The 22,642-nt window shown below is 56.9% G+C and overlaps 4 protein-coding genes across 5 annotated transcripts in view; 2 read left to right on the top strand and 2 right to left on the bottom strand.

Moving 5' to 3' along the window:
- The first annotated feature begins 1,127 nt into the window (after positions 1-1,127).
- H3-3B (H3.3 histone B) lies at positions 1,128-2,993 on the top strand. Its single transcript, XM_074847711.1, has 4 exons — positions 1,128-1,315; positions 1,797-1,938; positions 2,040-2,193; positions 2,294-2,993. Exons 2-4 carry the CDS (start codon positions 1,811-1,813, stop codon positions 2,420-2,422), a joined length of 411 nt encoding a protein of 136 aa, XP_074703812.1. The 5' UTR covers positions 1,128-1,315; positions 1,797-1,810; the 3' UTR covers positions 2,423-2,993.
- Positions 2,994-3,830: 837 nt separating this feature from the next.
- Positions 3,831-11,255, bottom strand: LOC141932883 (uncharacterized). The gene is made up of 17 exons (XM_074847094.1): positions 11,008-11,255; positions 10,494-10,739; positions 10,015-10,122; positions 9,858-9,930; positions 9,561-9,717; positions 9,431-9,476; positions 8,452-8,510; positions 8,310-8,345; positions 7,245-7,297; positions 6,840-6,972; positions 6,551-6,747; positions 6,279-6,324; positions 6,113-6,178; positions 5,524-5,583; positions 5,279-5,361; positions 5,014-5,108; positions 3,831-4,139 (listed from the first exon to the last, which is right to left on the bottom strand). Exons 2-17 carry the CDS (start codon positions 10,528-10,530, stop codon positions 4,105-4,107), a joined length of 1,284 nt encoding a protein of 427 aa, XP_074703195.1. The 5' UTR covers positions 10,531-10,739; positions 11,008-11,255; the 3' UTR covers positions 3,831-4,104.
- Positions 11,256-11,328: 73 nt separating this feature from the next.
- Positions 11,329-16,528, top strand: GALK1 (galactokinase 1). The gene is made up of 8 exons (XM_074847156.1): positions 11,329-11,511; positions 12,307-12,496; positions 12,819-12,938; positions 13,460-13,595; positions 14,004-14,185; positions 14,434-14,584; positions 15,031-15,193; positions 16,312-16,528. Exons 1-8 carry the CDS (start codon positions 11,341-11,343, stop codon positions 16,381-16,383), a joined length of 1,185 nt encoding a protein of 394 aa, XP_074703257.1. The 5' UTR covers positions 11,329-11,340; the 3' UTR covers positions 16,384-16,528.
- A 300-nt stretch (positions 16,529-16,828) lies between these two features.
- ITGB4 (integrin subunit beta 4) overlaps positions 16,829-22,642 on the bottom strand; it is a 30,543-nt gene continuing 24,729 nt past the window's right edge. For both annotated transcript variants that reach the window (XM_074847155.1, XM_074847154.1), the window contains 6 exons: positions 22,355-22,504; positions 21,487-21,675; positions 21,054-21,209; positions 20,447-20,611; positions 19,899-20,015; positions 16,829-19,330 (listed from right to left, as the gene is read on the bottom strand). In XM_074847155.1, coding sequence (XP_074703256.1) covers positions 19,188-19,330; positions 19,899-20,015; positions 20,447-20,611; positions 21,054-21,209; positions 21,487-21,675; positions 22,355-22,504 — 920 coding nt within the window. In that variant the 3' untranslated portion in view covers positions 16,829-19,187. The remainder of the gene's footprint in view (positions 19,331-19,898; positions 20,016-20,446; positions 20,612-21,053; positions 21,210-21,486; positions 21,676-22,354; positions 22,505-22,642) is intronic.

Genomic DNA, 22,642 nt, shown 5'->3' with positions numbered 1-22,642 from the left:
CTGTTCTTCCTGCTCATGGTACCCTTCCCATGGGGGCAGGGACCTGCCTCTGCTCCCAGCAGTTGCTACCATGAAATAATAATATATAGCCAGGTACAACTTAAGACAGCAACTTCCCCCAAAAGGCTGTCCTTTTATTTAATTGCTATTTATCTTCCTAGATGCTACCTACAGGGAAGATGGATTCTGGCTTTCTACTCGCAATGAAACTTTGCGATCCGTGTTAGCGTTGCGGGCGACCCACGAAGCCAGTGGGATTCGGGGAAGGGGGACACAGCCCCGACCCCTGCGCGCTGCCCGGCTGGCGCCCGGGGCCGGGCCTCCCAGGGCCCAGGGTCACGCTCTCCCTGGCTTCTGGGGGGTCACAGACCAGCGGGGGTGGCCAGTCCGGATCCAAGTCCCGTGACGCGCGTTCCCCGGCTGCTGCCACGATCCAACCAGGCAAGAAATGCCGGCGGCGCCGCCCGGGCCCGTTCCCGTGCGAGGGGCTTCACTCGTCCCCGCCGACACACGCGAGCGCGGCGGGGGGGAGGGGACGACGCGGGCCCCGAGCGAGCCGCCACACACCGGAGGCTCCCGCATCTTGCCCGAGGGCCGCCGCTCCCCGCGGCCTGCGCGCTGCGGCTGCCGGGGGAGGCGGAGGGCGGCGGGGGGGGTCCCACCGCCCCCCCCCCAGGCGGCCCCGCGGCCTGGCCCGGCCCTCGCCGCTCGCAGCCCCCCACCGGGCGCCTCCGCACCGCACGCCAAGAAAGGCGCTTTGTGGCGGGGGCGGGGGAGGGGGGGGCGGGCCGGGAGGCGGCGGGGGCCGCCGGGGCCGGCCGGGGGGTGCCCGGGGGAAGCCCGCCGCCCCGCCGCGCCCCGCCGCCGCTCGCCCCGCTCCTATTGACTTCCCATTGTGGAGCTTTGCAACAAAGGGTAGGATCCAAACCGTGCCTCGTTTCGTCCAATCAGCGCGCAGAGCGTCCGCCCGCCGTCGATTGGCCCCTTCTCGCCTCACAATGCCCAATCGGGCGCCTACTTTAACAACCAATCAGCGGCCGGGCCTGCGCCCAATCAGCGCCGAGGAACCGGAGCACGGCCTTTGTGTGTCGTGACGCCACGGCGCCGGCGGAGGCCCCGGCCAATGGTGCGGCGCGCTGCTTCCAGGCATTGTGACGTCACCGCGCCGTGTGCCGCCCCCGTCATAAAAGGCGCGTCCCCGCGGCGGGGAGGGCGCAGTGAGGGGGTGGTTGGCTGCGGAGCGGCTTCTGGCAGTAGCAGCGCAGGCTTCGGTGCGCAGCGCTACCGGCACCGGTGCTTCCCTCTTCTCAGAGCGGTAAGTGGCGGCCCTCGGGCGCGTTCCGTGGTGGGCGACGGGGTTGTGCGACCGTTGGCGGCCTTGGTTCCTCCTAGAGCCTGGTGGACAGGCCGGGCCTTGCCTACGTGCCCTGAGTCACGGCCGGTTCCCATCCCCCCCCCTCTTCTCTGGGGTGGCCCGGGAGGAAGCAGGAGGCGGCGTGACTCAGTCTGCTTCCCCCGGGGAGGGGAGCGGTCGGGCCACGACGCGAAGCGGGGGCGGAGGGGGGAACCGTGACTCCTCCTCCCCCTCCCGGGGGAGGCTGCTGGCCGCCTGCCCGCCTCAGCGGCGGGGGAGGGGGGCAGCTCGCCGACATCTGCCGCTTCTGAGACTTGAGGGGATTGGACGGGACGGAGCGCGGGGGGGTGGGGGTAAGCGCCGTGTTGCTGGGCCTGACGGGTCGTGCCGCGGCGGGGGTGGGGAGAGCTGGGCCCCGTGTCACGCGTGCGTGTTTCCGTAGGTAAGTGAAGAAAAATGGCCCGTACAAAGCAGACCGCCCGTAAGTCCACTGGGGGGAAGGCTCCGCGCAAGCAGCTGGCCACCAAGGCGGCCCGGAAAAGCGCCCCCTCTACTGGCGGCGTCAAGAAGCCTCATCGCTACAGGTAAGGCCGCCGGCTCGGCTCGGCACGGCCCGGCCCGGCCCGGCGCTGCCGCAGCCCCTGCCCCGGCTCACCTGCTCCCTCCCTCCTCCTCCTCCACCCAGGCCGGGCACTGTTGCCCTCCGTGAGATCCGTCGCTACCAGAAGTCTACGGAGCTGCTGATCCGCAAGCTGCCCTTCCAGCGGCTGGTCAGGGAAATCGCCCAAGACTTCAAAACAGACTTGAGGTTCCAGAGTGCAGCCATCGGTGCGCTGCAGGTATTTAGCTCGCGGCCTTTGCTGGGCCTCGGCGCTCGCGGTGCTGAGTGTGCTTCGCTGGGCGTTTCTAACGACGTTTCTTCTTGTGCTCTTGAAACAGGAGGCCAGCGAAGCATATCTGGTGGGTCTGTTTGAAGATACAAACCTGTGCGCCATCCATGCCAAGAGAGTCACCATCATGCCCAAAGATATCCAGTTGGCTCGCAGGATACGGGGGGAGAGGGCTTAAGTGAAGGCTGTTTTTATGGTGTTTTGTAGTAAATTCTGTAAAATACTTTGGTTTTAATTTGTGACTTTTTTGTAAGAAATTGTTTATAATATGTTGCATTTGTACTTAAGTCATTCCATCTTTCACTCAGGATGAATGCTAAAAGTGACTGTTCACATAAACCTCAGTGATGTGAGCCTTGTTGCTCAGGAGTGACAAGTTGCTAATATGCAGAAGGGATGGGTGATCTTTCTTGCTTCTCATGCATGTTTCTGTATGTTAATGACTTGTTGGGTAGCTAAACTTGTAAGGTACTAGAATTGATATAAATGTGTACAGGGTCCTTTTGCAATAAAACTGGTTATGACTTGATCCAAGTGTTTAACAATTGGGGCTGTTAGTCTGACCATACATCACTGTGATCAAATGTGGACTTTTTCAGAGGGTGAAACTACAAGTCTTAACCACAGTGTAACTTACAGTTTCCTAAAAACGTAAACCTGGCAGCTATAGAATACACTATGTGCATTTATAATAGCTATTTTATATATTGTAGTGTCAACATTTTTAAATTAAATGTTTTACATTCACATGTGAGGAGTCTCTGTCATTTGGTTTGTATGGGCTTGAAGAAGCTTCCTCCTCCTGGCTGCAGTAGGCTAGCAGTAGATGCCTGTAACCCTGACAGCTGCTTTGGCAACTGAAATTTTGTCAACAGAAAGAACTTGCCCTGGCCCCCCTCAGAGGTTTTTGGAGTCTTTCTGTAGCTTGAGTCGCAGCTCTTGGCTGGGGAGCGTGGCGCTGAGCCTGGCAAGGGCCTGATGGCGGGTGAGGCAGCAGCCTGCTGCTGGGGGCTCTTGGGGGTTTTCATAAAGCTTATCTGCTTACTGTGTTCAATGTTCAGGCACAACTTAGTTCTCTAAGCCTTTTTTTTTTCCCCTCCTCCTTTCCAGTAGATGCAGGGGAAGTTTATTTTGGTGGTGTGACTGCTCTGCCTGAAGCAAAACCGAAGTGAGTTTCTGTGGGATCTGGCTGTGTGACTAAGTCCCAGTTAATAACAGCAGCCAGCGCAGGATGGCAGGCGAGTGGGAAAGCTAATTATACAACCTGAGAGCAGATGGGCTGCTAAGCAAACTGGAATGGGCGCTCAATAAGATTCTCATTTCCTGTTTAAGCTTTTTTGATGAAACAGGATTATGCTCAAACCTTCACTTCAGCGCAGCTCTTCAGGCTCTGCTAGGACAGGTCTGGCTTTCTCAGTGGTGCCTCTGGGAACAGCCAGGCCTTGTTAGGTTGGGGTAGAGGAAAGTTGCTCAGACTACATCTGAAACAGGTAATTAACATTTAAATTGAATTGTGAGGCCGGCTCTCAGCTCTTCAAGAACAGGCTGTGCTAGTAAGGCTAGGGTAAAGTAGCACAGGGAAGTAGTTTAGCTGGCTGAGCTTGATTTATTTCAATGAAATTAAAAGTGGCATTTCAGGAGGAAGAACAGCAATGGTTCATACCAGGGAGCAGGCAGTAAGTCAGCACTGGCCCTCAGTGTGGTTGTTTGCGGCCCCGAGGTGTTTACAGCACGTCCTTCCACGATGGCCTGGGAGCTGTTTGGAAACTGTTTGGAAACCATCCTGCTCTGGGGAGTCGGAGCTGCAGCGCTCGGGGTGCTGCCGGCCAGCCGCAGTGCAGGGGCTGGGGCTCTCCTCTCTCAGACAAACCACTCCGTGTGCTTAAACCCTGCAGCTGGAGGAACAGACGCCCCTTACCACACGCTCTTGCACAACTTCCTCAGCGACCTTTCCTGCGCTGCTCCAAGTGTGCTTGGAACAAACGCAGCCCCCAGCTAACACCGTTATATCTGCTACAGAGCTGCTAGAAACGTGCTAAAATGATCCAAGATTAGGTTTTAAACAAGTATTTTCCTTGCTGCTAAACCTGTGGGGGAAGAAGATTTCCTTGCATCTACATGCTTTAAAGGCCTGGATCAAAGTTAAGCGCCATCTCAAAGTTCAGTTGATGCTAAGTGATCTGTGGTAGATCACCTGGGCAGGTCTGTCCTGGGGGGTACAGCCTGCCAAGGGGACCCCTGGCAGGGATGTCCCCACAAGAAACTGAGGGCCCTCGGTGGCCCAGGAGCCACGTAGTTGGGGAAGCACCATGCAGCTTGCATTTAGGCAGGTTAAAAATAAGACTTCCAAGTGATGGGATTGATGAATGCTTGATCTGGTGCTAAACTGCAGTAGCAGGCTGGGCTCCTGCAGGAAAAGTATGTTTTAAAATAACATCCCTCGAAAACAATGTTTCCTCCAAGTTCTTAGTGGAAACAATGAACCATCTGGGTATGCCTAGAAGCTGTTTCTTAAAATAAAATCATTGTCTAGCAGTTCTTAAAAAAAAAAAAACACAACAAAAAAAACCCACAAAAAATCCCACACACAACACAAAACCCAAACGCACCAGAAAACTGTATCAAAGTGTATCAAAATATCTATTCATCTTAGTAACCTCAACAAAAAGGAATTAAGTTAGATCTTGCATGTGGTGGACCAGAATAGCAATCCTTGCTATTCCCCGATCTCACCGTGATGATATCTGAAGACATAAACCGTTCCCTTACCGACTCTCCTGACAATTTCCTCGCATTCCTGCTCAGAACGCGATGCAAACACCAGGCAGTCGAACGTGCTCCCGTCAGGGCTCTCCGGGGAAGCGCTAAAAATGGAAACACGTACATTAGCTGGCAGAGAGAGCGGCTCTGAAAGCCCAGCCCTGGCTTGTAACCACACCAGAGACCCCGCAGCTGGGCTGGACGTCACTTGTTTATTTTCTGAGACCTGCATCCTTCTATATCCCCCCTCCCAGCGCCCACGGGCAACACTTACACCACGCAGAAGGCAAATAAATTGCTGCTGCCCACGCAACGTCCCACGCAGGAGATCTTGGGGTAGGGGTAGCGGCACAGGAGCTGCGCAGGGGAGAGGAGGGAGATGGCGTTGGGTGCTGCAGCCAGTTCCTGTCATCCCCAGTCCTGGTTTAAACGGTCCCCACGCCCCCTCCAGCCAGGCTCCCTGTGCTGCGAGATCGGCAGCCTCGGGAGTCACCCAGACCTTGGATGTCGCTCACGTACCTTGGAAGAAGTCTTCTCCTGTACGAGGACTTCTGCCTCCTTCACATCAAATAAAACCTCCTAAATGGGGGGTGGAGGGGGGAGAAGCCTTGATCATCACAGCGTCTGAGCTCTATTTTTAATAAGACACTTACAAGAGAGATTATTCAAAAGCAGAGGTGATGAAGCACAGCCAAGCACAGCTTTTTCAAGGAGTTTTCTCTGTGCTGCCCCATTTTTCACCACCCAGTGCTTTTGCATGTGAATCTAACTCCCCTCAACGGCTCAAGCGACAGTGACCTGAGCCCTGAAGCACCCCTGGAACCAGGCTCAACGTCCCACAGTTCTTCCCAGTGCTTTCCTGCAGCTGGCTGTATTTTTTTTTCCTTAATTCACTTTCCTATCCTGGCTGCAGAGATGCTTCTAACCAGGAAAAAAAAAACAAAAACAAAAAACAAAAACCAAATCACAGAGGTGAGGGTTGTCAAATACTCAGCCAGGCCAAGTGAACCTGGAGCCGGCAGGAAAAAATATCCCCAGGCAGAGACCATATTTCCCTGCAGTTTTCTCACCGAGCCCTTCCCGAGATGCCCTCAGCCCCTTCGCTCACCCGTGCTGCCGAGTGTCTCTCCAGCACGGTGGGGATGGCCTGGTCCAGCACCTCTTTGCCACCGTACTGAAATGGAGAGGGAAGGAGGGAATAACCCACGGGCACGTGAAAAGAAACCCAGAAGAGACAATTTACCCCTAGGCACATCTCTGGCCCATCATCTCACCTTCCCAACGCTGGTCCGGCCCAGGTACCGCAGGTTGTAGAGCAGCCTGGGGAGAAAAGGGCTCAGGGGCATCAGAGCAAGGACCCCACTCATCCTCCTGCTGCTTTTTGCAGGGGAAGATGCTCACAGCCCCCCAGCACCCCCCCCCAGGCCATGGGGGCAGCTTTGGCCCCGCAGCCCTGAGTGGAGACCAGGGATAGCCCGGGCATAGGGCTGCCCTGATTCCAGGACTCCCAGCCCAGCCCGGGGGTTCCCCATGGCACCAGACCTACCTGCCCCCCTGCAGCCTCCGCGGCTCCCCCTCGCCCCTGCGCCGGGGGCCACGCTGGAGCTGGAAATGGGGCTCCTTCTCCTTCAAGACCTTCAGGTAGGGCAGCAGCGGCTCGTAGACCTCCCCGTCGTGCCACCGCCAGCGCAGCAGACGGAAGCTGAGCGGTTGTCCCTTCATCTTCTGCAGCATGGCCCCGGCCTGGAGGGAGGGTGGGGAAAGCAGAGGGGAGGACAGGGAGGGGAAGGAGAGGGGGAGATGGGGGGACACGCCAGCCCTCTGTGCCCACCCACCTGCCCGCTGTAGGCGTTTCTCAGAGAGCAGCCGTTGATCTCATCGAGGATGTCACCGGCCAGCACCACCTCGTCTACATCTGCCTGGCTCTCGGGGAGCACCTCGGTGACAAAGACTCGGCCGTCCACGTACCTGGGGGTGCAGCCGAGCCCCAGCTCAGCCCCAGAGACCCAGCCCAGCTCCCCAGCCCTTTTGTACCATCAGTACAGTGATGTTTCACTGACACATGGACGCAGGGAAAAGCCACCCCACAGACAGCAGATACTGGTGAGGCTGAGCCAATGGGGAGAAAAGCACCTGAGACATCCCCGATGCTCTCAAATCTCCCCTTTTTGGGGTGGGGTTTGAGTGCCGTGGTGTCCAGATCCCGCTGGACAGAAGAGAGGAGTATCAAGGGCTCCTACCTGAGCACCATCCCCAGCGCTCGGCACGGGACCGTCTCATAAGTGATGCACACCTGGAAGAGAGCAGCCGGTGACAGTGGCTCTGGCAATGGCCACAGGATGCTCAAGGAGTGTGACCAGGATGAAGGGGAGGATGGGGACCCCTCACCCTGGATCATTTCTGGTGCTGATGCCAAACCAGGGCTTTGGGAGCCCAGAGAGAGGCCCGGAGGGACCATCAGTGACTGCTTGTCCCTGTCCTCTCCTGGGGTTTGGCTGTGCCCAGACCCTGGAGGGACAAACCTGCTAGATGGATAGTGGCAAAGCAGCAGGTGAAGTCTTAACTCAGTGATGAGCCCTCCTCCCTCACCCTACATGTCCCCACACAGCCGGGGGAGCGCTGTCGCCCCTCCCAAAGCTGCTGCCATTTGCAGTGGCACTTACTGTCACATCACATTAGCCAGGGACCCGAAACCCAGTTTGGCCGGGAGTACTTGCTGTTAGAAATGCCCAAAAGCCAGTGGGATCCCAGCCTCCGCAGCAGTGCTGTGGCTTGGCACACGCTGTAACCGACCCCAAAGCCGCCTTGAGCTTTTTGGGGGGATTCTTTTGGGTTAAAAAGGCAGCGGAGGGATGCTCATCATTTTTAAAAGACATCAAGGCATCCCCACTGTTCTCAATAAATGCACCAATATTTCACTGAGCAAAACCAAGAGCAAAACCGACATGTAATCTGTGAGCCCAGGGAAATGGATATTTTTTTGGCAAGAAATCAGGGAAGGGAGCATGGGAAAACCTAATTTATGTCAGCAGTTTAGGTCTGGGTACTACTCTTGCTTGGTTTTACTCCCAGGAATGCTGGGATCTGCTCCTGGTGACAGTGCAGGCACCAGCAGGATCCGACCTCAGCGGCAGAGGCAGCTCTGCTTGTGCTGGTGAACCCGAGCCAATGCACCCCCGGCAGCGGCCAGGCGGAGAGTCGCGTGGTGATCCCTCCCCACCAAATCATTCCTTATCTCCTTCATTTGACTTTCCAACGAGGGCCAGGCGGTGGAAGGACTGCTCCAGGGAGAGACTAGCTCTTACCGGCAGCAGCCAGCTTTCGTCCAAGAAGCTGCAATTCTGCAAACAAAGGACCGTTAGCGCCATCGGTCCTGGCGAGGAAGCGGCCAGGGCCCCATGCCGGCAGCCGTGTGCTGGCCACCACCCCGCCGATTCGTCACCGTACCTGCAGGTCCAGGGAGAAATCCATCTCTGTCACCACCAGCAGCAGCGAGAGGAAAGGCTCTGCAGAGGGATGGGGATGGAGAGGCAGCGTCACTGCTGGGTTCCCAGCAGCCACAGCCTCGCGGGGACATGGCAGAGGTCCGAATAAAGCCATTTTCGGTGTAACTAATGAGCCCTGGGGAGCGAGGCCCTGAGAGCATCCCAGCACCACGGCACCCAGGCTGCTGCTGGGGGCTCATCCCGGGCTCCCACTGCCGGCGTGGGGAGCTCAATGCCTCATTTCCCCAATTTCAGACCAAGGCTCGCAGCAAACGTTGCTGATGAGCAACTTTCTCTCCTTTTCTGCCCCTAAATGCAAAGTGAAGCTGCCCGGGCTCTCTTGCACGAGACTTGCAATTACACTGATGGGGATCTGCAATCTGCTCATGCACCAGCAGTGTGGGTGATTTATAAGCCATCTAGGTACAGGTTTAACACGGGGTTATTTATCATAATCAAAAGATTAAAGGCTTTCACCCTGGCCTGGCCCCCCCGAGGAACGTGGCTGTGGATGGAGTGGTGCAGCCTGTCAAGGCCTCGCAGACATTTACGGCACCGAACCCCCCATGACCCTCCATGCGGGACTGCAGCCTGGACCCAGCCGCTAAGGGCTCCCCTCGAAGCTGGACTGCTGGGTCTGCTTAAACCAGCATCCTTGGTACAAAGAAATAACACGAAAGACACTTCAAAGACAATTTTCCTACCCCATGACATTAAAACCAACCTTAGATGGATTCAAACCGTGTTTAAAAATTTACACCTCTTTTCCCATCGCTGCAGCAGCATATTTAGATTTTACCGCTAAGTTTGGCTTAAAAAAAAAAAATCACAATGGACCGTTTTCCTCCCCCACCGCCCCTGCAGCAGTGTGGGGCCATAAAGCCTTTGACAGCCACCCCCGGGGCATGTTACATCCCACCTCGGAGGATCCACTGTCTTACCCAGGAGGTCTTCGTTGCCGAGGATGGAGCTCACTGGATCATAAAACTGAAACGCAGACAAACGCCACCATTACGCTGCCGTTTTGCTGCCCGTTACCCACAGGTAGTGGCTCCCCCCCATGTGCTGCACCTCCAGGAGCCGGGGGGTCTGTGCCAGCTGCCTCACAGCTGCTGCCAGCACCTTCTCCTGCAGAGCCAAGCGCAGAAAGTACCGCCCGTGGCCCTGCACCGTCCGCACCTTCCCGCAGCTGCCCGCTTTCTGGATGCTGATGGAGAGAGGGGTCGGCCTGTTTGGGGAGAGGGGAAGCAGCTCGGGGCTGAAACTTTGGCAGCATGTGGGAGCATCCTCCTCCCTGTGCCCGGGGTCTTTGGGATGAGCACGTCATGATGGACGCCGTCAACGGCTCAGATTTTCATCGCTGCTCACCTGCCACTGTCCCCCGTAGGGAGCTGCTCCAGCCAGTGCCAGTAATCCCGTCTCCTGAAGCCCCAGGCTGGCTCTGCGGGAGAAAGGGAGCGTGAGGCCCCTTGCCATGGGCACCGGGACACTGCCACCCGCCGCCCGGGCATGAAGGGCCACTCACGTCGGAGCCCCCGGCGCAGGATGCTCTCCAGCAGCTGGCAGAGGGAGGTGAGGTGCGGGGAGGTGTCCGTGCAGGGCCCCCCGCCCTCCCGCAGCCGCAGCACCCCGCCTGTGGTGAGGGGAACGTCAGCACCCATAGGTGCCCCAGCCAGGGGTAGGGGGCACCCATGGGAACGGCTCGGTGCACAGCCCCAGGGTGGGTCGCTGGTGCTGCAGGAGGTCCCCGGCACCCCGGCAGGATGCGACCGGGCAGAAACTCAGGTAAACTTCCTCAAAATCAAGGCCAGGTGCGGCAGCGGGGGGGCAAATCCCCGGGCAGGCGGCGGGGCCGGCCCTGCCACGGCAGCCCCCGGTCCGGGGAGCCCGGGGAGCCCCGCCCGGCCCGGCCCGGCCGAACCGGTGCAGCGAGGGGCCGGGCCCCGGGCGAGGGCTGCCGGGGACAGCCGGTCCCGGGAGGGGACGGGGGGGACCCACGCTCACCTTTAAGGGCGCTCAGCAGCGGCTCCTTCCTGGCCATGGGCTCGTCCACCCGCCCGGGGGGGGGTCCCGCGGCGGCAGCTGCGGCCGGGCGGGAACCGGGAACCGGGAAGGGGCCCCGCCCCGGGAGCGGAGCGGAGCAGCTCGGCCCCGCGGGGGGTGAAACCTCCCGGCTCCCACCCACCTGCGTCAGCCGCGGGCAGGGGCAGGGGCACGTCCCGCCTGGCAGCGCTCCACGGGCACAGCCCCCTGTGTGCAGAGATACAGACACTGAACATACATACACATATATACACGTATGTACCTTAGGGGTATGGGTACGTGTGGGTACGTATGTGCAGGTGTCACAGGCACAGACAGGCGTGGATGTACACAGGTACAACAGACATTGGCGCGTCTATAGGTATCATATATACATATATATCTGTACATACATATAAAACACATACACTGGCGTCTGTATTGGCATCAAACAGATATATAACAGAGACACCGGTGCATATATATACATACGTACCTGTACGTATATGGGGGCAGCGCAGGCGCTGGGATATGGGTAGGGATATAGATACACGTGTTAAAAAGTGCCAGGCACCGCCATAGGTACACACGGGTGTGTGTAGGTGGGACTCTCGCCCTGCCCGGAGGGGCTCACACGCACGAACAGGTCGCCGAGGTCGCGGGAAGGGGCTGCGTGGACCGGGAAGGGTGTCGTCGTCGTCCCCCCCCCAGCTCCGCCGGGGCCCCGCAGCGCCGCGAGTTCGAGCCCGGTCGCCGGCGGGGAGGGACCGGGGGGGGGATCCGGGGCGGAGCGGAGCGGGGCCCGGGGGCGGGGCGGAGCGGCCCGGCCATGGCGGAGGCGGCGGTGGAGCCCGGGTTGGCCGCGTTGCTGGCAGCCGCCCGCCGGGCGCACGCAGCGGTTTTTGGGGGGGCGGCGGCGGTGCTGGCGGCGTGGGCCCCCGGCCGGGTCAACCTCATCGGCGAGCACACCGACTACAACGGCGGCTTCGTGCTGCCCATGGTAAGGGCCGTGCTCCGCCGCCCCGGCCCCGTGATCCCTCGGTGTCACCCTTCCGGGTCCTCCCTGCAGCCTCCGGGCGTCCCCGGCCGCCGTCACCCCCGCCTGCCCCAGGATGTCCCCCCGGGATCCCCCGGGATCCCCCCACCGCGCCCGGGACCACCGGAGCTCGGAGCAGGAGCCGCTCACCCCGCAGACCGGTTCCTAACTCACTGCAGAGGGGATGAGATTCCCCCTCCCTGACCGCCTCTTCGAGGGGCTGAAGCCTCTTTTCTGCAACTCTATCAAACAATTTTCCATCCCTGGAGAGCGAGGGTTTGGTGACAGAGATGGTTTGAAGCCGCTGGAGCTTCCAGACCTTCAGCTCAGCGGGGAAGCCCCCGCTCAGTCTTAAATCAAACCTACAGCTAATTATTTTGAGGCTGAGGAGCGTGGGAGCAGGTCAGCTGAATTCCCCTGCAAGCAAGAAAACTTCCCGAAGCCTCTTACATCCTTGTTGTGGGTTTCCACTCCCCGGAGCCCAGCAGCCAGCACCCCAGCACTGAGCTGGGGTGGTTGGTCACAACATTTCAGTGCTAAGGCTGACCCTGTGTGGCATTAAATAGCCAGAAAGTTTTAATGCCGTGATGAGCCGGAGTGTGCAGTGGGGGCTGGCAGCTCCGCGTGGACAGAGTTAAGGGTAACACGTGTTGGGTGCTGCCAGCTGTGGGTTGAAGCAGCCACAGCTGTCCCCTGCCACCAGTGGGGATGCTCCGGGGGATGCCACGGGGTCTGAGCCCACCTTCCCCACCCTGCCAGGCCCTGCAGCTGGGGACGGTGCTGGTGGGATCCCCCACGCAGGACGGGACCATCTCCATCCTCACCACCTCGGCGGAGGCGGACGAGCCCCACAGGGTGCAGTTCCCGGCTCCCTGCCAAGGCAGCCCTCTGAGCCCAGGGCAGCCTCGCTGGGCCAACTACGTCAAGGGCGTCATCCAGCACTACCGGGGTAAGGCCCAGGCTGCCGGGTGGGTTCCCCCTCTCGTGGGGCTGATGCTTGGTGCCCAGCTTCTGGTGTGCTCCAGGGGCTTTTCCAGTGCCGGTGCAATCCCGCAGCGGCTGCCCAGACCAGGCTCCAGCAGAGACACTTTCAGCTCTGAAGACCCCAGTGTTTGGGGTGGGGGGGGATGCCCAGGTCACACTCTGCCATGAGTCACTTTGCATTTTAAAGTGGGATATCCTCCTCTGTCTGTTCCCCGTGAACTGAGGGGCAGGGCAGCCCCCAGCCCTGCAGGGGCTCACGGCCCCCCTTCTCCCTTCTCTTCCCGCAGGTGGTCCCGTGCCAGGCTTCAACGCCGTCATAGCCAGTGACATCCCCTTGGGCGGGGGCCTCTCCAGCTCAGCTGCTCTGGAGGTGGCTACTTACACCTTCCTCCAGCAGCTCTGCCCTGGTAAGGCAGCAGCCGGTCCTGGCCCCTGATGCCTCCATTCCTGGGTGGGAACTGGGATGAGGGGGGTGCCCTTAGCAAGATCCCACAGCCCTCAGGAGAATGCTGCTGTAGGGTGGGTCACAAACCCCCTCTGCAGCTGGAGCTGCAACACTGTGGCTGCAGGACTCCTCTGGCTCACCCAGCCTGACCTGCCCATGCCTCTAAAGCCCATGGACTGCCCTGGGGCTGGCCAGGGGATGGGAGGGTCTTCCCTTGGGAGCATCTTCTCCCCACCTTCATGTCACCAAAAATAGAGAGATCTGAGACACCAGTGTCAAATTATTGCATCCAGCTGGATCTGGGGACCCACAGTGGCACAGATGCTGTGCACGGGAGCAGGAGCAAGCACCTGCGGCTGATGCTTTAGCAAAACCCCATTCCATGGGAAAGCAACCCTTTACCTTCGTGTTTGCTCCTCCACTCCAGCACAAAGGGGCAAAGGTCCCAGAGGTGCTAACCTGCTTGTCTCTGCTCTGGCACAGATGACGGTGATTTGGTAGCCAAGGCGCTGGCATGCCAGAAAGCAGAGCACACGTTTGCCAGCATGCCCTGCGGGATCATGGACCAGTTCATATCCGTGATGGGCAAGGAAGGCCACGCGCTGCTCATTGACTGCAGGTCAGGGCCAAGTGCTGAGCTCGCTGTGCTGTGCCCATCTCCTCAGGCAGGTGGGGATGAGCTGCTCAGGTGGCCATGAAATAAATGTAGGAGTGCAGGGACGGGTTAAACCCTGAACCCAGTCCTCACCGCGGGGCTGGGGCTCCCTGTGTTTTAATTCCTGGGTCTTGATTCCTCTTCCTGCATCCTTCTCGCTACTTCCTGGGCTGTCTTTCCTGAAAAGTCATTAGGGTCTATTATGGGACTACTAATTGGGAGGTAATAAAATGCTCAAATGAAATTCTAAACCACTTGGACTTTGCCTCTGCGGGGGCAGGAGCCGCCTGCCCTGTGGCCTCACCCGGATGGCCGAGGGCTGGAGCAGGCAGGGGGGACAAGCACATGGCCCACGCTGAGCTCTCACTGCAGGTCCCTGGAGACTGTTCCTGTCCCGCTGGCTGATGCCAGCCTGGCCGTGCTCATCACCAACTCCAACGTGCGGCACACGCTGACGGGCAGCGAGTATCCCACGCGCCGGCGGCAGTGTGAGGAGGCGGCGGCGACGCTTGGCAAGGGCAGCCTGCGAGATGCCACCATGGCTGAGCTGGAAGGTGGGGACGGTCCCTCCCTTGGCTCTGGCCGCTCCTCAGGGCAGCAGAAGCTCAGTGCCCCATGGCACAGGCTGAGACTGTGGGGCAGCACCTGGGACAGGTGGGTGGGTGCACACACTGGGATGGGAGCGTGCCACAAGTAGAGAAGCTCTGGCAACAGGAGGGTTGCAGGATGTAGCTGTGCCTACCCCCAGCAGCATCCTGCAGACCCGAGTGGCTTTGCTGCAGGGGCACACATGTCTCCGCAGCGGCCAGAAGCCGGCTGGGTGAGGAGGTGTACCGGCGGGCCAGGCATGTCGTTGGCGAGATAGCACGGACGGCCCAGGCAGCAAAAGCCCTGCAGGACAGGGACTACAGGACGTTCGGGAGGCTGATGGTGGAGAGTCACAACTCTCTCAGGTGAGGAGGTACCAACCCTGAGGCAGGGAAGGCTGTGTCGAGGGCACCGGCATCTAGTCCTTGTGGGGTTCTCCTGCCTGTGGGTGCAGCACCGGGGGCAGCCAGAACCATGTCCTGCTCAGTGTCTCCCACGGCTCAGCCTGCTGGGGAGTTTTAAGAAGAGCCTCACAGGCTTCTGTGCCGGGAGTGCTGGGATGAGGCAGCCCATCATGTACGTTACAGACGTGTGCTGCTTACAGCAGGGCCCAGCAGGTCCCCGATGCTCGCAGCCTTGCTCACGTATATGTGCACTTACAGGCAGAGAGCTGGACCAGGATCTGCAGCATCCTGCATCGCTGCAGTTTGCTATGGCAATGGATGCACCAAGACGCATGTTTCAGCTGCTCATGGTGCAGGGGCTTGGCTGAGGTGCAGGACAGGGCTGACCACGGGTCTCCTCTCTCTAGAGACGACTACGAAGTGAGCTGCCCAGAGCTGGATGAGCTGGTAGCAGCAGCCCTGGAGGTCAATGGGATTTATGGCAGCAGGATGACTGGGGGAGGCTTTGGAGGCTGCACGGTGACACTGCTGGAGGCCGGGGCTGCAGAGAGAGCCCAGCACCACATCCAGGTACGCAGCAGAAAAGTGCCAGGAGATTGTCTTAAAGATCCCAAGGAAACGCTCAGGGGCATGGCCTGGGGATGCCATTTAAGCCACGCACCTGAGGCACTTGGGGTTGGTGTAGCCTATCCAGCACCGTGCAGGGATAACCCCAAGTCTGTTGATGCTACTAAGCTCTTGCAGGCAGTTCAGCACCGTTGCTGGTCACAGAGCACTGCCCAAGGACCTTACTGCATTGAGAAAGTGAGCAAAAAGGTGCCGGGTGAGCTTCAGGAAGGCTAAATCTGTCTAGGGAAAAGTCATCCAAGCCAGGCTTAGGCAATGCTGAGCTTAACACTGGCAGTTACAGCCCAGGAAATATCTCAGTGCTGTCATCAGTGTTCTCTAAATCAGCAGCTCAGCGTGCACTGGTAGCTGAAAACGCCAGCAAAATGGAGGTGTCAGGAAATGGGGGCTGTGAATGAGGCAGAGCCTCGTTTTGCTGCTGTATGAGATCATGGTGCACCCTATAAATAGTGGGGATGGGATAAAGAAGGGACAGAGGAAGGTCTGAAACTAGGAGAGACTGAAAGGGCCGTGCCTCTGCAATCTGATGAGAGGCTGGGAGAGGGAGAACGTGACCAGGAGTTACAGAACAGCAAAGGGGGGTAGATAGGATGAGTGTGGAACTGACCCTCAAATCCTCCAAAATAAGAACCAGTGACCACTGGATGAGTTAGGGGAAAAACAGAGCAGAGGAAGCACTGTGCAGAGCTGATGGTAAGTTTTCTGCTGTCACCAGAGGCTGTGAAGGTCGACAGCATCAGCTGGGTCAAAAAGGGGTTGGAAAAAGTCATGGGGAACAGCCCATAAGGGCCTGCTGAAGGGTCAGCTTGGGGATGTGTTGATACTCTCCCTGCCCCATGCTGTGGATGGACCAAGGGACCCCAGGCAGTGGCCAGGACAGGATGCTGTCCCCAAAAAGCATCTCACATGGCCACTCTTGGAGCAGTGTCCGGGCCAGATGCACGGCTGGGCTGACTGACGTGGCTTTTCTTCCCTGGCCATGGTATCCCCTAGCCCGATCTCTTGCTGCGGCATCCTACAGCCCCAGAGCACCAGCACTGACTGCTCCTCTTGTCTTCCAGGAGAAATACAGCGGCACAGCCACCTTCTACCTCACCAAACCTTCCAGTGGGGCAAAGGTGCTGCCCCTGTAGAGGAGCGACCGCCTTGCCTGGGCTGGGATCACCCTCGCCATCCCCCCCCAAGAGGTGCCTGCTTTCCTCACTTCACAAGGGAGTCAATTTGTCTGCCTGCAGTATTTGCCTAATAAATGCAAAACATTTGCACAGTTGTTCTGCACCCACCTGAGCCGAGCTCTGACACCGAAGTCACTTTCCTCGCAGGAGACTGGTTTAACTCCAGTTTGCACTGGGGTAACGAGCTGTTACCAGGGATGCAGGGTCCAGTAGTGCCTCTGGAGCTGCAGTCGCAGGAGGGGATGGCAGTGGAGGAGCAGCAGGCACTGACACTTAGCAGAAACCCCTGCTTGGGTATCTGCTTCTGGCACATGTCCTTCAGCTACTGCTGCAGGTGGAGGGTATTTGGGGGGGGGGATGATTTTTTAATTTTTTTTTTTTTAAAGAAAAGGGAAGAGGCAGACTGTAGAGAAAAAACATTTATTGAGTGCAACAGGAAAGGCATCTGATCAAAGAGCAACTGTCAGAGCAGGCTGCTGGATCCACCTCAGAAAGGCTGAAACAGCACCAGCCCTAATGACCAGATGAAAATTAAAAAGTGACGCTGTTCTAGTGCGAGGCATGGCCTAGGTGTGCAGCCTTGCGCGTGGGGATGGCGTGACACCCTGGAGAGCAGCAGCTGAGGGGCTGTGCTCTTCTCTTGGATAACAGGATTGTCTGGTTAAAATGCTTGCAAGTGGAGCTCCCTTTTTAGGCAGTTTTCAGCGTTTTACCCTGGACCACAAAGCACAGGGAAAGGGTCATGGAGTCCATGTGGAGGAGGAGACACATCAACTGGAGAGGAAACCCCAACCACACAGGTGTGATGGGAACTGGGAGGCAGGCAGGTTAACACCACTGGTACTTGCACAGGAGAAGTAAGTGCTTCTTGAAGGCACAGTAAAACCCACAGGGTTGGTGAAATATCTCTTCACCCAAGTTCAAAACTGACCTAGATCCAGCTGCAGTCGTGGAGACTTCTGTACACTTTAGTCACCCATATGCATCTTCAGCTCGAACATGTACAACGTGTCCCACTCACATGAACAGCCCAGAGAAGAGAGGAAGCTCTTGGTGGTGTCATTGCTGGAAAGTCTTCTTCTGAGTCCAAAGAAAAAAAAAAAAACCCACAACAAAAAAGCCAAGGCCCAGCGTCAGATCAAATCAGGCAGGCGATGCTGCCAGGGAGACAAGGCAGCTGCTGTTTTGGTTGGAAGCTCTAATCCAGAACAGTGGCAGCTGCTGCTTCAGGCAGGATCCTTGCTTTCGGCAGGCTCCTTGCCTGCTCCCGTGCAGCTGAAGCATGCCAGGGAAACACGCTGTTCAGCAGAACATGCAGCCCAATTGTTCTCGTTGGCACAGGGGAGTGAGATGCCAGGCATCGTGCCCAGAGCCAGGAAATGAGGCCCAGCAAGGTCTCAGCTCAGCCCTGCACCCAGCACTGTGTGAGGACAGCTAAAGCCGAGAGCTGAAGGAGGCTCAGAGACTTGCTCAGGATGATCAGAGCCTGCTGTTCCCAGGCTTGCTCTTCCCTTGTCTTTACTGAGGGATCACAGGTCCCTTTATGGATGTTGCTGTTGGGCAAAAGGGCTTTTAAAAGATACCCAACATCTTCTGCCCAAAATCTCATGCTGTCCAGATCAGCCATGTAAGAAATCCCAGGCACTGTTCCCATCTCCAGGCATCACTGCTTGGGCCATCCCCAGCCCTCTCCTCCAGGCAGCTCCCAGCCCTCCCGCGCGTGTGCTGTGGCTGGAGGGTGCTTGGCTGGTGGATGCTGTGCAGCGAGGGGCTCCGACTGCTTCCAGCCTTCTGCCGGGCTCTCCGGTGCTGGAGGATATAAGGCCAAAGGCAGAACCCACCAGCTCATCAACAGGCTTTCCACAGGGTTTATAGTGATCTTTGGACCAAGCCCTTAACTAATTTCTTCCAGTTATTCATGTTTCTTATTAGCCACAGTCCCAGTGTAGCCTCTGCATTCAGCTTAGAGCTCATCCACCTCCATTTTTTTAATAAAATAATAAAATACATTTATATATATTTATATATATATACTACGAAAACTGTACAATATTGTATGCAAAAAAATGCATCAGAAGCCATCACGAGTAATGCTATACAAATGAGAGGCTATACTTTGCTATCGTGGTACCAAATGTTAGCAGCGGAAGATAGACACAAATAGGTGCAGTAAGAAAGCATAGGTTACCCCCAACCACTACCTTGCAGCTCTCAAAAAAACCCAAACAGAACAAAACAACCGTCTCCAGTGGACAGACAAGTTGCCAGAGACCCTGGAGCAAAGGTGGAAACAGTGACCCTCTATAAATCAGGATGTTGCCAGCTGGGATCCTCTCAAAACTGAGGATGTGAGAATAAAACATTCTGTTCCATGTATCTGGGGAGGCTGGAGCCATCGAGTCACCCAAATTTTGGTAGGTGTATTTGGATGGATGGGCACTGAAGAATGGTATTGGAGTGAGCGGCGATTGTTCATGGAAGACATCCCTGTGGACTCTGCAGCACTGAGTCTCTGCAGAGCAGGACAGGGTGAACAAGCCCTGAAGGATGAGCACACACCTGATGACCCAACCGTGCCAGAGCTCTGAGTGCGCTGGGCTTCAAAGGAGAGGTCCAGAACTTGAAGTGCAATGGAGGGTCTCTGCCCACAGGAGGAGCTGCCCAGACACCGTAGCAGCATCTGGATGAAGCACCCTTGGAGCATTCCACAAAGCCTGGCCATCTGAACACAAATGTCCCGCTGGTGGGCAGCCTGCCCTGGCTCAGGCCTCGTAGAACTGCCTCTCCATCTGTTTGGTGAGGGTCCCACTGGACATCACGGTCCGGCTCACAAACTCTTTGGTGACCTGTTTGGTGAGGGTGCTGCTGGCGCTCTCCACTCGCTGGGTTGTCATCAGCATGCCGTCTGCAACGAGAAGCTCAGAGGTCAGGACACCGTGCTGGGTACGGGGTCACAGGGAATAGGATTGGCTCTACCTGATGATTCCTGGTAGAGGAATTCACTTCTGGAAAACCTCTCCAGATCCCGTGATTCAGTACTTTGCTATGTCAGTCAATAAGATGGATGTCCTAACTGCTCCCAAACTCTCCATGGTGCAGCGTGAACCCATGAACTCAAGTGGGACAACTACACTAATGTAATTAAAGATAGTGGTCACACTTCTCTTTTTTCCTGCTCTGAAGAGATCTAACCTTGCAGGAAGAGCTAGCATGGTCCCTAGTGATAGTCCTGGGGGACTTTGAAAACTCAGCATTCCCTCTGACTGGGCAGCACATGGGGAAACAACTGCAACTACCTTTGGGGCAGAGCAGGGACACGGTGTAGGGAAGGGTCTGGTCCTCTTTATCCATCCAGCCTGATGGACCCTCCCTCCCTGCCTTTGACACTTGAGAAAAAAGCACCCTCAGACCTTTGGACAAGCAGAGTTATCCTTTGCTCTCCAAGGGTTTCAAAGCAGACAGTGAGCCCCTACCTGTGAAGTGGGGATCCAGAGAGGAATGGCTGATGCTGGTTTTGGTGGTGTATTCGGTGGGGAAGTTGTACACTTCTTCTCTCATGTACTGCTGTCCTCCAAACTGGGAGAAAGTGCCTGGGGAGAAGGAAAAGGGACAAATCAGTCAGGAAATGACAAGGAGCTTCCAACCCCTCAACCCTGCACAGTGAGCGCCAACAGTCAGCTCAGGAGGTTTCTCAGAGCCAGGTTTAGGAGGAACTGGGAGGACTGAGAAGGTTTTACACCTGTGCAGTGTAAGAAACTGCCTCTAGGTATGTGTATAACTGGGCATAAGACAGAAGTTTCATAATAAATTAAACACTGGCAGGTTCTCACGATCCTCCCACATTCAGTGGGACTGGGACAGTGCTCACAAGGCACAGCATTGTCCTCACGGAAGACAATGTCTCCATGTCTTTCATGGAAAATGGAGTCACCACCAGAGCTGGAAAGGGACTCGAGGGGTTGTGTTCTCTGCTCTGAGAGGTTTCTTATCTTTGCACCTCCACAAAGACATGGTACTGTACCTCCATCCTGAGATTCAATGGTGATGATGCCTTCTCTCTCTGGCCCAAAGCCTTGGGTGGTCTTGGCTTGCACTTTGAACTTATACGGGACATTCTCACTCAGGTGGGGCACAGTCAAGGTAGTTTCTGGATTGTCTCCTTCGACATAGATATTTCTGGGCTCCCCTAATCCACACAGACATATCAGTGGTGAAGACAGGCAGGAATGACAGTCCCTCCAAACACACTCCCCCCAACTCTGGCTGCTGTCTTGGCTTTCCCTAAGCTTTATACCACACACACACTGTATGATCACACCCAGTTCTACTAAGGGTTAAGACAACCCTATTTTAGTATGGTGGTGATCCTCAACAAACAACCTCCACTGGGTTTGGTTTGTAATAAGTTACAGGTCCTTCCTCTTCCCACCACATCTGTTACACCAGACCATGCAATGACACAAGGGTCCAGCAGCTCCCAGGCCTGGGATCAGCCTCATGTCCTCACTTTATTTGCTCTGATTAAGCAGACAACTTTGTTGCTGGTCACAGCAAAAATGCAGCTGCCTTTGGTGGAGGTATCTTGTGCTGTACACAGGGAACTGGGCTTCCACAGCCCGATACTGTACCTCCTCCATGCAGCATCTCACAGGTGACCATGTAGCCCAAGATGGACCCATTGGGCTTGCGGGGTCTTTCCCAGCTGAGCTGCAGTGAGTCAGGGCTGAGGGCAGTGAAAACCAGCGGTCCGGGAGCACTGGGTGTGCTCAGTGTGAAGGGTGAACCTGCAGTGACATGAGTGAGAGGTCAGTGTCACAGAAGGTGGTGAGGAGGAGCCTGGGAGGGATCTGCACACAGCATTTATGAAGTGAGCTGGAAGGTCTCGGCTATCTAGACAGCTAGTGGAAGGTAAGTGCATGGGGAAGAAGGTCCTCTTTCTAAATGAAAGGAAGGAAAGTAGAGCTCAGGATGTGGTAAGAGGAGAGGAAACAGCAAGGCCAGCACTGCAGACAGCAGCAGAGACATCAGTGCCACCCTTCCTCTGTTCCTCATCCACCTCACCTGGTACAGGGCTGAGCGGGCTCTGCGGGTCCACCTGGGACTCTATGGTGATGACTCCTTCCCTTTCGGGGCCCCAGCCTTCCTCACTCTGCGCCTTCACCTTGAAGATGTAGGAGTGGTTGGGCAGCAGGTCCTCTACCACCACCGAGTTCTGGCTGGGATTGGGGATGGTGAGTCGGTGCACCTCTCCTGGGATGTACATGGAAGCAGGATATCAGCACCATGTTGCAGGCACAAAGACGGAGTTTAGGTGAAAGCCATGGCCCTATCTCAAACAAACTGCCTGGAAAAGTCATCCAGCGCCCCTCCCCAGCCACCTCCATCACACCGTGCCACCGACAACTGGTACTGCAGGATGCGATGTTCCAAAAAAGGCCTGGGACAAACAACAGCTTCTTGAAAACTCAAGGATTTTCAGCAGAGAGAATTACATTTTCACTAACACTGCCCCAAGTTTCATGTAAAAATAAGAGATTTTCATTCCAATCCTTCCAAGTCCAATGTGATAAAAACCCCTTCAACTAAGATGTTGGGGCTGGTGGAGAATAAGCCCAAGGTCTTTTGGAGGAGGGGTGATTCCACAAGCAACCCCAGGAATTGTCCCCCCCCAGTAGAAATGGGGAACGAGAGCTGTGGGGTAGCTGAGACATTTCCTCAAGGCTACACATAAAGCAGAGTTGGGACCAGTTCCTGAAACCCAGAATGGTTGAGGTTGGAAGGGACCTCTGGAGGTCATCTGGCTCAACACCTCTGCTCAAGCTGGGCCACCCAGAGGCAGTTGCCCAGGAGAAGACCCAGACCAGACTTTCCATCACCAGAAACTCCCACCACCAACTGTCTGGTGGGCACCAGCCGCCTGTTTACTGACCTCCATTGAGGAGCTGGTACTGCACGCTGTAGCCCTGCACCTCCTTCTCGCAGTGTGGTTCCTGCCAGCTCACCTTCAGGGAGGTGGGTCCCAGGGCGGAGAACACCAGGCGTGTGGGGGTGTCGGGGACGCCCAGTGGCAGCCTGGAGTCTGGGGCAAAAAAGGAACATCAGGGTGGAGATTTGGGGGCTGGGGGCTAAGCTGGCTGGGGGAGAGGAGGGAGTGGCACGCGCAAGCGTGGGATGGTCCGATGGTCCGGGGAGAACGTGGCAAGATGTCATCTCTGCA

Source organism: Strix aluco, chromosome 21, assembly GCF_031877795.1.
Source record: "Strix aluco isolate bStrAlu1 chromosome 21, bStrAlu1.hap1, whole genome shotgun sequence".
In the NCBI taxonomy this organism is placed as follows: domain Eukaryota; kingdom Metazoa; phylum Chordata; class Aves; order Strigiformes; family Strigidae; genus Strix; species Strix aluco.
The sequence above is the reverse complement of the archived record's forward strand: the minus strand, read 5'-3'. Positions and strand labels throughout refer to the sequence as shown.

Bases quoted from the DNA above. Each gene is read 5' to 3' on its own strand.
- H3-3B (XM_074847711.1), top strand. From the start codon at position 1,811: ATGGCCCGTACAAAGCAGACCGCCCGTAAGTCCACTGGGGGGAAGGCT. The intron at 1,939-2,039 runs GTAAGGCCGCCG...TCCTCCACCCAG, and splicing joins AAGAAGCCTCATCGCTACAG to GCCGGGCACTGTTGCCCTCC. The intron at 2,194-2,293 runs GTATTTAGCTCG...CTCTTGAAACAG, and splicing joins CAGCCATCGGTGCGCTGCAG to GAGGCCAGCGAAGCATATCT.
- LOC141932883 (XM_074847094.1), bottom strand. From the start codon at position 10,530: ATGGCCAGGAAGGAGCCGCTGCTGAGCGCCCTTAAAG. The intron at 6,973-7,244 runs GTAGGAGCCCTT...CTGCACCCCCAG, and splicing joins GCGCTGGGGATGGTGCTCAG to GTACGTGGACGGCCGAGTCT. The intron at 6,325-6,550 runs GTAGGTCTGGTG...TTTTCTCCCCAG, and splicing joins CGGAGGCTGCAGGGGGGCAG to GCTGCTCTACAACCTGCGGT.
- GALK1 (XM_074847156.1), top strand. From the start codon at position 11,341: ATGGCGGAGGCGGCGGTGGAGCCCGGGTTGGCCGCGTTGCTGGCAGCC. The intron at 13,596-14,003 runs GTCAGGGCCAAG...CTCTCACTGCAG, and splicing joins GCGCTGCTCATTGACTGCAG to GTCCCTGGAGACTGTTCCTG. The intron at 14,186-14,433 runs GTGGGGACGGTC...ATGTCTCCGCAG, and splicing joins CACCATGGCTGAGCTGGAAG to CGGCCAGAAGCCGGCTGGGT.